We start from the raw sequence: 12,894 nt of genomic DNA, 5'->3' as shown, positions 1-12,894 counted from the left end.
TGTGAAAATTTTTCTAATTACTAATTGGTATATAAAGAGAGAGAAGAGTAATTTTATAGCTCAATTTATCGTTTACAGTATGAAAAATGTTCATTGTATGACTTGATAAAAATGTGTAATCTTAGACTAAATTGATTTTTTAACCGTTAGATGTAATTATTATTTAGTATAGAACGATAATTAATTTATAGTATTTTATGAATAAAAATTAAATTAAAAATTATATATATATAATTTTATTTATTTATATGGAAGTTAATCTTACTTTTCTTATTTCATGTATTTCAATTTATATTTTTCAATATTTTAATCTTGATGTTTTTCATATGAATCGAATTGCAATGCATATAAACAATAATATCAATTTAGTCCCATTGATCATTTATATTATTTTATTCATTAAAACATGTTTTTTTCTCAATAACATGTAAATCATTAATAACAATTTTATTATTACTAGCAAGTTTATGTTAATAAAAATGAAAATTTAGTGAACGTTGTCATACATATCTAATATTTGAAATTTATTTTTATTTAAAAATAATATATTTGTAATGTAGTGTTAAAAAAGTTATACAAGTTTGTTTTTCAAATCTGTAAAAATACATTGTGATTTTTTAAAATAAGTTTCTTGATAAATTACAAATATAGATCTAAAGCTTAATTTCTATATTTTTAAAATCAAATAATTTAATTACTCACTTTTAGTATATACACAAATTAGTCTTTCTATCCATTTTTTTATCTAAATTTTTATTAAATTTAATAAGTTTTATAAGTTTTCAAGATTTTATTATTTTAACAAATTAAAATAGCCTCCAATTTAAATTTATTATTAAAAATAAATATATTTCGTATATTTGATAATAAATATTTGATAATAACATTTATATTATTTAATAATGTTTAATATTTTATAAGCTGAGAAAATGACTAATTTTTAAAGCGTTAATTTCTATATAGTTATGAGAAATTATATTCGTAATATATGTGACATGATATTTTATAAATTATTTTTTTTAATTTTTTGTAATAGGATAAAATATAATAGAGGATTGTTTAGACTTCGTCAAAAGTTTTAACCAATATCGTTTGGCTAAGACGATAAAAGATAAAGATAGGTTAGAAACCGAAAAATCTTATTGAAAATCATTAAAGATTGAAAAGTGAGTCTTTAATAGTCAAGAAAAACTATTTATAATAGAAAAGAAATTATAATATATAAAATTATAAAAATATCTAAAAAATAATTAAAATGTAAAATTGACCTCCTAAATGATGGAATTTCCTTTCCAAAATTCTCTTTTCTAAAAACTATCATGGGTCTCCATTGGACGTCGACAGCAAAAGTTAGAGCCGATCCAAGTCTGCTGTAAAGTTCAAGGCTAGTTGCTCTATGTCATTGCCTTCCACTTGTAAAGAACTCGATCTCGAGTTATTGTCAGCAGGGTAGTATTGAAACAGATCCGTCACGTGAAACGTCTTGGAAATTTTAATCTCATTTGGGTGGTCAAGAATATAAGTATTGTCATTAATCTTCGTAATGATCCGAAATGGACTAATTTTCTTGACGTCAAACTTTTTCTGTCCTCCACCACGCTCCTTGCGTAAATACACCATAACTTGATCACCGACATTGAAGGACTTGAAATGCCTATGTTTATCAGCTATAGTTTTATATTTGTCATTGGCTTCTGTGAGACATTGTTGTACATGTTTAAAAACATCCACATGTTTTTTTTCCAAGTTGCTTGCTGCAATACTGTTGTGAGAACCTATAGGAAGGGCAATAAGATCAACTGTATGCGTTGGGACTTTCCTGTACATAACTGCAAACTGTGATATCTTTGTTGAGCTATGGACAACACTGTTGTAAGCAAATTCTACTTGGACAAGAGCAAGATCCCAAGCAATTTTCTTGTTACTGCAGATGCAGCGCAAAAGAATGCCAAGCGTGCGGTTCTCCACTTCGGTTTGTTCATCAGTTTGGGGATGGGCAGCACTGCTATATTGAAGTTCAGTTCCAAAATGTTTCCATAAAGTCATCCAGAAATGAGCTAGAAACTTCATATATTTGTTAGAAGTAATGGTCTTGGGGATGCCATGTAAGCGAACAATCTCCTGGAAAAACAGTTTTGCCACATGAAAAGCATCATTAGTTTTCTTGCAAGTAATGAAATGCGCCATTTCAGATGTAATATCCGGCTAGAGTCCGGCATCGGAATTCTACTGTCCGATGGAGTTTCGGATGCCGGAAATCTCTAGAAGGGTGAAATTTATGTTTTTCTATCCTGTTTTGGTATAGTACATAGTTTTAAAGCATAAGGAAATGAGTTTTGAATGAATTGAACCAAGGCAGAAAAGCCAGGTTCGGCCGCCGAAGTTGAGGTTCAGCCGCCGAACATGCATGGCTTTCGGTTTCACGTGTGGCCGCCGAAGGTGGTATGGCCAGCCACCTATAAAACGGCCCTCAGTCGGTTGAAAGGATAAGCTTCGCCATTTCTTTCACGTTCTGAGGTGAGACCCTGTCCTTTGTGAGTATTCTTTCATGTTTTCATCCAATCTTGCAAAGATTTGATTAGTTTTTATGTTATTTTGAAGGTTTTAAGCTAAAAACTCAAAGTTGTGAAGTTTGGAGAGTTTGAAGGGGAGTTGCTCCAAAACTCCACGTTAGGATCGTTCAACTTCTTGGTTTCAAGAGGTAAGTGAAGATCCTGAGCTTGTTTTTATGTTTTCTGAAGGTTTTATGCGGTTTTGGGGGAGAGTTGCATGAATAGGGTTATTTGGGATGTTTTGATGATTTTGTGAGAACACCCTGTATATGTGTTATTTGTTTTGTGTGTTTGGGGTTGTTAGGTAGGTTTTGACCCCTTTGAGCATATACTTGGGTATATGCAAGTTGAGGAATTGAGGTGGTTGAGAGTGAGAGGGTTTTGGTGCTTTTGGCGAGAGGCAGAGCACGTTTCTGCCTTGCGGATGAACTCAGGTTCGGCCGCCGAAGGTACATTCGGCAGCCGAACCCATGAGGAGGTGGCTTCGGCTGCCCAAGCTTGCCCCCGAGCTTTTGGACTTTCGGCTCTGGAGGGGAGTTCGGCCGCCGAAGGTGCCGCCGAAGGTGTGAGACTTTCGTCTCTGGAGTGCCTTTCAGCCTCCGAAGCTTGCCCCCGAAAGGGTTCGGCTGCCGAAAGTAGAGATTCGGCCGCCGAAGGTGCATGAGTTTCGTCTCTGGAGAGGACTTTCGGCCGCCGGAGCTGCCGCCGAAAGTGTCCTGTCCAGCTTTCCTTTGCATGCTTTGCATGGATGTTAGAGTGAGTTTAAGGGGGATTCTTGGGGAGTTTATTAGAGTTATTCTTGAGTTAGTTTGGTCCTTCATTTGAGTCCATCTGTATAGGTACAGACCAGAGGAACCAGAGAGAGCAGCAGTGAGTTCTGCTCCAGAGTTTTCAGCGCCTGCAGAGTCAGTCCAGTTAGCCAGAGGTGAGTGGAACTAAACTAACTTAATGTTTTTACGTGAATAATGCAATGCTTTTGGCATCGTTCATGCATCATGAGTCTATAGTAGTTTGTTTGCCTTAGAATTCACGACTTTGTTGCATTGCATAGTTATTTGTTGATGTGGGTGAATACTGAATGATCCAATAGTCTCTGAGAGAAGTCCAGGAGCCTTTGACTACGCCCTGGCAGGTATAGAGAAGTCCAGAAGCCTTTGACTACGCCCTGGCAGGTATATAGCAAAGTCCAGGAGCCTTTGACTACGCCTTGGCAATGGTAAGTACAGAGGATATACATATATACATATATGACAGGAAGACCAGGTGCTCGATTCTACGCCCTAGCACAGCAGAGTTACCGGGACTATGTGGTGACAGGTTTACCTTTGATGTGGATTGTCTGTGATATGGTGCATTCCATGAGATCATATTTTAATGAGATGTTTTCCTGTTCTACTCACTGGGGTATAGAGCTCATCCCACTCCCTTAACCCCAGTTTTGCAGGTTCAGTATACAGTATACAGAGGAGATACACAGAGTACAGAAAGAGTAAAGAGATTTGTAATAGCTTAGTGGACATGTAATATTAAAGAGATGTACTAGTTGTGTATAACGTTAGCCATGTGCTTGACTTAGTGATGTGTGTTATGTACATGATCTGTATATGTATATATGTTTTACTGTATGTGAAAAACCAGGCTTAACAGGTATGAGTTAACCCATCTAGAGCAAGCTCTAGTCAGGGGTACAGAGTACAGAGTACAGAGATACAGAGATAGTGCATGCACAGGTTAAGCCTTGATTCAGAAAAGAGTTTTTATTTTCACAGAAAATGTATGATCATGTATGAGGTTTACAGGTACACAGAGAGTATAGCAGGCTTGCTATGGGTTCTGGCGGCCTTAAGCTGACCTGAATCCTAGCGCCGGTGACGGTCCATTTTGGGGTCGTTACAGATTGGTATCAGAGCCCTAGGTTCACATGGTCGGACCTATAGAGAAAGTGTCGGGCTCATAGAGGTTAGAGGAGGTCAAGCACAATAGGATCATGTCCACTAGGATAGGCTGGTGAGTCCTATCTGTTTACTACCATGAGTTATGCATGTGCCTTAGTGATATGTGATGTTTATGTGCTAAAAGTGCTATCTTCTGTGTTGTTTTCCAGAGAGTAAAGATGAGAGGAACTCGTCGATCAGCTCGATTGACTGGAGTCCCACCAGATAGTGAGCGACCAACTGCTCGTCCTCCTGCATTGCCAAGGGCAAGGTTTCAGAGATCTAGTAGGGAAGGTACGTCAATAGACCCTAGAAGGTCTGTCGATGAGAGCAGAAGGGGAACAGCAAGGGGAGGAAGATTAGAGGAAAGGAGGGAGGCTATGGAGATTGACCAGTCTAGAGATGACAGCATGGGTATAGGCAGATTTGAAGAAGGTATGGGAGAGTCGCAGGGAGGCACTCAGGCCTCAGGTTTTGGCTATCCAGCCTTTCCGCAGGACCCAGAGTATCCGATGGGAGGTATGTCGGAGTACTCTAGTTTTGTCCCATATCCTACTTACATGCCATATATGCCTTATCCTCCTTATTATCCACCATATCCTATGTATCCACCTTCCCCTACCCATCCAAGTGCAGCACACCCAGAGCTAAATGACCCAGTACCTCCACCACCACAACCAGAACCAGTAGCCCCTGTTGTTGACAGACATCAACCTAGCTCATCTGGAGGTAAAGTGCAAATGACAGAGTACTTGAAATTGGATGCTCCTAAATACAACACGGGAGATGATCCATTTGAATACCTCAGATCAGTTAGGATGATAACCAGTGAGTTGGGAGCTGATGATAGTAGGGCCATTAAGATGGCGAGGTTTACACTTAAATGCAAGAAGGCCAGAGAATGGTTTAAGAATTATGTGGAACCCAGGATGGACAGGATGTCTTGGGGAGAGTTCGCCAATGAGTTTGCAGGGTGAGCATATACTTGGGTATATGCAAGTTGAGGAATTGAGGTGGTTGAGAGTGAGAGGGTTTTGGTGCTTTTGGCGAGAGGCAGAGCACGTTTCTGCCTTGCGGATGAACTCAGGTTCGGCCGCCGAAGGTACATTCGGCAGCCGAACCCATGAGGAGGTGGCTTCGGCTGCCCAAGCTTGCCCCCGAGCTTTTGGACTTTCGGCTCTGGAGGGGAGTTCAGCCGCCGAAGGTGCCGCCGAAGGTGTGAGACTTTCATCTCTGGAGTGCCTTTCAGCCTCCGAAGCATGCCCCCGAAAGGGTTCGGCTGCCGAAAGTAGAGATTCGGCCGCCGAAGGTGCATGAGTTTCGTCTCTGGAGAGGACTTTCGACCGCCGAACCTGCCGCCGAAAGTGTCCTGTCCAGCTTTCCTTTGCATGCTTTGCATGGATGTTAGAGTGAGTTTAAGGGGGATTCTTGGGGAGTTTATTAGAGTTATTCTTGAGTTAGTTTGGTCCCTCATTTGAGTCCATTTGAATAGGTACAGACCAGAGGAACCAGAGAGAGCAGCAGTGAGTTTTGCTCCAGAGTTTTCAGCGCCTGCAGAGTCAGTCCAGTTAGCCAGAGGTGAGTGGAACTAAACTAACTTAATGTTTTTACGTGAATAATGCAATGCTTTTGGCATCGTTCATGCATCATGAGTCTATAGTAGTTTGTTTGCCTTAGAATTCACGACTTTGTTGCATTGCATAGTTATTTGTTGATGTGGGTGAATACTGAATGATCCAATAGTCTCTGAGAGAAGTCCAGGAGCCTTTGACTACGCCCTGGCAGGTATAGAGAAGTCCAGGAGCCTTTGACTACGCCCTGGTAGGTATATAGTAAAGTCCAGGAGCCTTTGACTACGCCCTGGCAATGGTAAGTACAGAGGTGTTATATACACATATACATATGTGACAGGAAGACTAGGTGCTCGATTCTATGCCCTGGCACAGCAGAGTTACCGGGACTATGTGGTGACAGGTTTACCTTTGATGTGGATTGTCTGTGATATGGTGCATTCCATGAGATCATATTTTAATGAGATATTTTCCTGTTCTACTCACTGGGCTATAGAGCTCATTCCACTCCCTTAACCCCAGTTTTGCAGGTTCAGTATACAGTATACAGAGGAGATACACAAAGTACAGAAAGAGTAAAGAGATTTGTAATAGCTTAGTGGACATGTAATATTAAAGAGATGTACTAGTTGTGTATAACGTTAGCCATGTGCTTGACTTAGTGATGTGTGTTATGTACATGATCTGTATATGTATATATGTTTTACTGTATGTGAAAAACCAGGCTTAACAGGTATGAGTTAACCCATCTAGAGCAAGCTCTAGTCAGGGGTACAGAGTACATAGTACAGAGTACAGAGATATAGAGATAGTGCATGCACAGGTTAAGCCTTGGTTCAGAAAAGAGTTTTTATTTTCACAGAAAATGTATGATCATGTATGAGGTTTACAGGTACACAGAGAGTATAGTAGGCTTGCTACGGGTTCTGGCGGCCTTAAGCCGACCTGAATCCTAGCGCCGGTGACGGTCCATTTTGGGGTCGTTACATCAGAGAACCTATCAAGAACAACAAAAATGGAATTAGATCCATGTTGAGTACATGGAAGACCAAGAACCAAATCCATAGACAAGTCCTCCCAGGGATTTACTGGAATAGGCAGTGGAGTGTATAAGTCCGTATTCTGTGAATGTCCCTTATGAGTTTGACGAACTGGGCACTTTTGGACCATCCGACCTATATCCCTTTTTAATTATGGCTAGTAAAAATACTCCGCCAACCCGGCAACAGTCTTATCACGCCCTAAATGACCACTCAAACCTCCTCTATAGACCACCCGAATCAATTTTTTTTGCAAAGAAGATCGAGGAATGCATAATTTGTTCTCCTTAAACAGAAAGCCATCATGTATCAAAAAACCATCAGCAGGCTGGTGAGCATGGACTCTAGCCCATATATCAGTAAAGTCATCATCTGTAGCATATAAAACCTTCAAAAATTCAAAACCTACAACCTCCTGATTAACTGTAATCAACAGAGCAGCCCTCCTACTCAAAGCATCTACCACCTTATTACTATAGCCAGGTTTATGTTTTATGATATAATGAAAGGCTCCAAAATAAGCTGCCCATCGAGCATGCACCTTATTCACATCTGCTTCATCCGACTTCAGATTATGTGACCTCAATTATTGGACCTTCCGTAATCCACCCGACTTTGTATGGCGAAGGGTGCGGCTATGTAGGCAACTGCAATTTCTCCATCAATTGCTTAGCTATCAGATTCTCACAATTGCAACTATCTATAATTAGCCTGCAAATTGCCTCTCCTACTCGACACTTTGCTTGGAAAATCTTCCTCCTTTGCGTCTCATCCTCCTGTTTTGTCGAGCATGAGATTTTCTTGACCACATAGGTGACCTCTTCATCTTCAGAACCAGCAATAGATCCGTTATTGTCATCCACTTCCTCCTCAGATTCATCCACTTGCTCAATAATATTAACCTGTCGGCGATCATTATTAACTCCTCTATGTTTTGGTTGATCATTCGATCGATGACCAGGTTGCCTGCAGTAGTAATATATGTCTCCCGTTGGCTTCTGATAAGGATTGGTTTTGCCTCCTTTGTTTGCTGTAGTGGTGACTGCTTTTCCTTTACTACCTCCCCTTTCTTCCATAGTATTCTGAGGATTGCCAGAATTTACAACCTTAGAATGTTGCCCATTGTAATTGCCTCTATTCTATTGTGCCTTTGTCAAACCAGAATTTCTGTAATTAAAATTCCCCTGTACATAGTCATGATACCGATTATACAAAACTTGAGAGTGATCTTTAAGCAAGAACCACTATTCAATCATCTGCTTCATCAACACCCAGTTTCGTATGGGTCCAGCCTCCTCCGATAGTATTCATTTTGAATAGAGTTCCACCAGGCTGCTGCACCCCCTTTAGCTTATAGGCCACAATCGGAGCCTTGCGATCCTCTTCCACGTTCAAAATTTTGAAGAAATGTTCAACCTTTGCCAGCCAATCAAGAACAGATTCCACGTTCAACAAGCCTGAAAAGTTTTGAAGGTCTATCTTGATCTTGTAACGTTCCTGATAATTCTGTTAGGGATTTGCAGCCATAGGATTGGCAACCATAGGATTGGCGGCCACAGGATTAGCAACTGGCTGGGGGTGTACGACGGTGGCTGGTTGGTGGATTTCCTGCTGCAGGGCTAGCTATCCGATGATCTCCCTCAATTTTGCCAAAGATGCCTCAATTGCATCAAGTCGCGCCTCTTAGTTGTCTGCTATGGTCGAACTTTGCTCTGATACCAATATGAGAAAGGACTATTTAGACTCTGTCAGGAGTATTAACCAATATTACTTGGCTAAAACAATAAAAGAGAAAGATAGGCTAGAAGCAAAAAAAAAAATCTTATTGAAATCCTTTAAAAATTGAAAAGTGAGTCTCTAATAGCTAAAGAATGCTATTTAAATAGAAAAAAAAAACCCTAATATATAAAATTATAAAAACATCCAAAAAAATAATTAAAATTCAAAATTGACCCTTAAACGATGGAATTTCCTTTCCGAAAAGCTATCATGGGTCTCCATCGGACGTTGGCAGCAAAAGTTAGATCCGGTTCAAGTCTGCCATAAAGTCTAAGACTAGTTGCTCCGTGTCAGGATACATAATTTATATTTAATTAGATGTGCATTAATTTTAATTAATAAATTTTAAAACTAAATTTATGTTTTAATATAAAAGTTGTCGCACTAAAGTTAAATTAACCACTAATGTAAAATGTATTTTTTAAAAAATATTTTATAACAATTTTATTTGTTTTAATATTTTTTTAAATCGTAATAACGTAATTTAGTTATAAATAGGATTAAAAAATTTAAATTATTTAAACTTTAAAATTAATGTAAGTAATATTTTTTACGAATAAGAGTGCATATATATATATATATATATATATATATATATATATATATATATATATACAACATAATAATATTCATAAAAAATTGAGTAATTCTTATCCATAATCATTTAATTTTAAAATTTATTTTATTTACATCACTAAAATCTAATTTTACTTTATATAAGATTACTTTAATTTGCTATAGCAGATATTCATATTATCAACACCTTTATCCTTTTTCTCTCTTCATTTTACCTTCTATATTTAATTAATTGATAATTATTTATTAATGTAATTATTTTAGCTTTAAAATACTTTAATTATTAAATTCTACTATCAATTATAATACATTTGCTATTTAATGATGACGACCGACGGGCCTTCTACATCCGGGGGCAAGGCCAGACCCTAATACGAAAGGCAGGCCCAAAGTCCATTAAGCCCTTCCTGAAGCAAACCAGCCCAGATTGCATGTCCCAGCCCAGTCGAGGAATCAGGCCGGACAGACCTCACACGCAGACCCTTCTAAAGGAAGCCCAGTTTGGTGATGTGACCAGAGGAAGGAGAGCAGGCCTAGTCACTTTGCAGCTCTGCCCGCATGCGCGCCGAGGGGAATTAAATGGCCTCTTGGCGTGAAGAGGGACTCTGACACATTCATACGTATGGGTCTGAGTGACAGAGACAGGTGGCACTATAGCAGAGAGGTGGTTAGACGTCACTAGCGGACAAAAGAAAAAGGAATAAAAAGGGAGGAACGTCTTCCTCTCCATCTAAGCTTACACAACTACTGTAAACTCCTTTTTTCTAGATCTCAGGACATCAATTAGTGCCATCTATGGAAACGAAGGAGATCTTTTCATCACCGGAGTTCCGTTCTCGTAATACCCACTAAGATCCACATGGCAAACCTTAACGAAAACCATACCAATAACATCCCAAACGACCTGAGTTTTGCTCAAGAAGGGCAATAGTTCTCTTTTTCCAGTGCTACAACCCCCTCCAACCAACCACCAGTGGTGTTTAGTCCCTCGCCGAGCTCGGCAAGGAATGTCCCTAGAACCACCATATCCAATCAAGAACTTCAAACCATGACACTTCAACTACAGAACACTGCCCAATGGCTAGGGCAAATACTGCAGCAGAGGGGTCTCAATACCCCATTAAACATACCTTATGTGGCTAATGGGGTCCATACCACCGAGCCTCAACCCACTTTCAATCACCAGATCTCTCAACAAAGTAGTAGAAGGACCAGAGAAGGAAGTAGAGGAGCTAGTGGAGAAGAAGAGCCAACAGCTAGAACTCGGGGAAGGAGGGTGAGAGAACTCATTGAGAATGATGAGGCAGAGAGCTACTCTGTGGGAACAGCCAGGAGGACGGAGAGCGAAGAATGGGGAGACAGATATCGCCTAGAGAAGAGGCCGAGGCAAGAGGAGGCAGATGTAGATCATAAACTACAGAAAATGAAGGAGCAACTCTTGGCCGAGCTGGGGGGAAAAAAGATCACAGCCAGACCCTCTTACCCACATCCTCACCATTTTTAAGGTGGATCCAACAGGAGACCATCCCTAAGAAGTTTATGATGCCACCTATGGCAACATATGATGGAGCTGGGAACCCGAGGGAGCATATTCTTAACTACAAAACATTAATGGAGCTCCAAACTCTATCGGATGCCTTGGTGTGCAAGGTATTCCCCACAATGCTCACAGGACTAGCGAGGGCATGGTTTAATAGTCTGGAGGCGGGAAGCATTAAGAGCTTCGAGGACCTTGCTAATATCTTCATCAGCTGGTTCATAGCAAGGGTCCCGGTTGAAAAGAATACCAGTTATTTGGAGACAGTTAGACAAAGGAAGAACGAGTCCTTGAGGGAGTATGTAGCCTATTTTAATACAAAAGCCTTGCAGATCTCGGAGTTGGATGAAAGCCGGGCTGTGGAGGCCATGCAGACAGGGACCACGTCCTCTGAGTTCTTTGGGTCATTGTGCAGAAAGCCACTACCTTAGCCAAACTGATGAAGAGAGTAGATAAATATATAAAGCAAGATGACGCCTTGATAACCAGCAAGTTCGCCAGGGAGGCTGCAGACAGAGGGAAGGCACTAGAAGAAAGGAGGTCAAAAAGACCTAAAAAAAGACAAAATAAAGGCCCAGAGGTGTATAGGCAGCCATGGGACAGGAGGGAGCAGAGGGCATATCCACCTCGGGTCCCTGAGGTAATAACCCCCCTTAACGCATCTAGAGTCGAAGTGCTCATGGCAGTTCAAGATAATGATTTCCTCCAATGGCCTAAGCCCATGAAAGCAGATGTAAGCCGGAGAGATCCTGACAAGTACTGCCAATACCACTGCACCTATGACTATGACACCAACAGCTGCTACCAGCTAATTAGTGAGATCGAGAGGCTAATCAAGAAGGGGCATCTCCAAAACTTTGTGAAGAAACCTAAAGGGGAGAGGCCCCAGCAGAACACCACAGTAGAGAGGCCCCATAGACAGGGGGCAGGGCCCGTGAATGACGGCTCCAGCGGAACCGTAAATATGATAATGGGAGGGATTGGAGGTTGGATGAGTAGAAGAGGAAGGAAGAGAAGCCGAAGTAGGGAGGGGAGCAGTAACGAAGTCTTGCAAGTGGTAGAGCACTTCCCAGTGACCATCTCTTTCTCCCCTGAAGATGCTCATGGCATCCAAATTTCTCATGATGATGCTCTGGTCATCGAGGCCGTCATTCACAACTATTGAGTCCGGAAGATCCTAGTCGATGATGGGAGCAAGGTGAACTTGCTGCCCTACATGGTTTTTCCAGCAAATAGGGATACTAGAGGAGCAACTAGTAAGGGATCAAGCCCCGGTGAAGGGGATTCAAGGAACCCCAGTGGCCGTGGAAGGGAAGGTGAAGGTAGCCCTGACTTTGTGAAAACTGCCCCTGTCTCAAACTCATTATGCAGTGTTATTGGTGGTGAGACTCCTGTTAAGCTACAACACAATCTTGGGAAGGCCTGTGCTGTACGACTTTGAAGTGGTGACCAGCATCAGATACCTCGCCATGAAATTCCTAACTGAGGCAGAGGTGGGAGTAGTTCGAGGATGACAGGAGGAAGCAAGAGCAGTGTATCTGGCCACAGTGGCAGAACCAAGCACAACAGCTGAGGGGATAAACCCGGAGGTCATGGAAGTCAGGAATGAGAAAAAAGAAGCCCGGACAGAGCCTGTTGGAGAACTGGAGACCTTTCCACTATTTGAAGAAGAATCAGACAAGGTCTTCAGTCTCAACGTAAACCTAAGCGAAAAATAGAAAGCAGCGGCAATGGCCCTGATCCGAGTACATGCCTCAAGCTTCGCCTTGAAACCCTCTGACATGCTAGGAATTGACCCTGAGGTGATGACTCACAAGCTCAATGTCCTCCAGGAGAAAAACCATTAAAACAAAAGAAGAGGGTGTTTGGGAAGGAGAAGCAGTAAGCTACTAAGGAGGAAGTGCA

General features: G+C 41.0%; 2 protein-coding genes across 2 annotated transcripts; both read left to right on the top strand.

Annotated features, from left to right (window-relative positions):
- The first annotated feature begins 11,003 nt into the window (after nt 1–11,003).
- LOC110625604 lies at nt 11,004–11,420 on the top strand. The gene has a single exon (XM_021771239.1). The coding sequence runs from the start codon at nt 11,004–11,006 to the stop codon at nt 11,418–11,420; it is 417 nt and encodes a 138-aa protein (XP_021626931.1).
- A 248-nt stretch (nt 11,421–11,668) lies between these two features.
- Nucleotides 11,669–12,154, top strand: LOC110625603. The gene has a single exon (XM_021771238.1). It carries the CDS (start codon nt 11,669–11,671, stop codon nt 12,152–12,154), a length of 486 nt encoding a protein of 161 aa, XP_021626930.1.
- The last annotated feature ends 740 nt before the right edge of the window (nt 12,155–12,894 follow it).

The sequence above is a fragment of the Manihot esculenta genome, chromosome 18 (genome assembly GCF_001659605.2).
Source record: "Manihot esculenta cultivar AM560-2 chromosome 18, M.esculenta_v8, whole genome shotgun sequence".
Classification (NCBI taxonomy): domain Eukaryota; kingdom Viridiplantae; phylum Streptophyta; class Magnoliopsida; order Malpighiales; family Euphorbiaceae; genus Manihot; species Manihot esculenta.
This window is presented reverse-complemented; position numbering and strand designations above follow the sequence as displayed.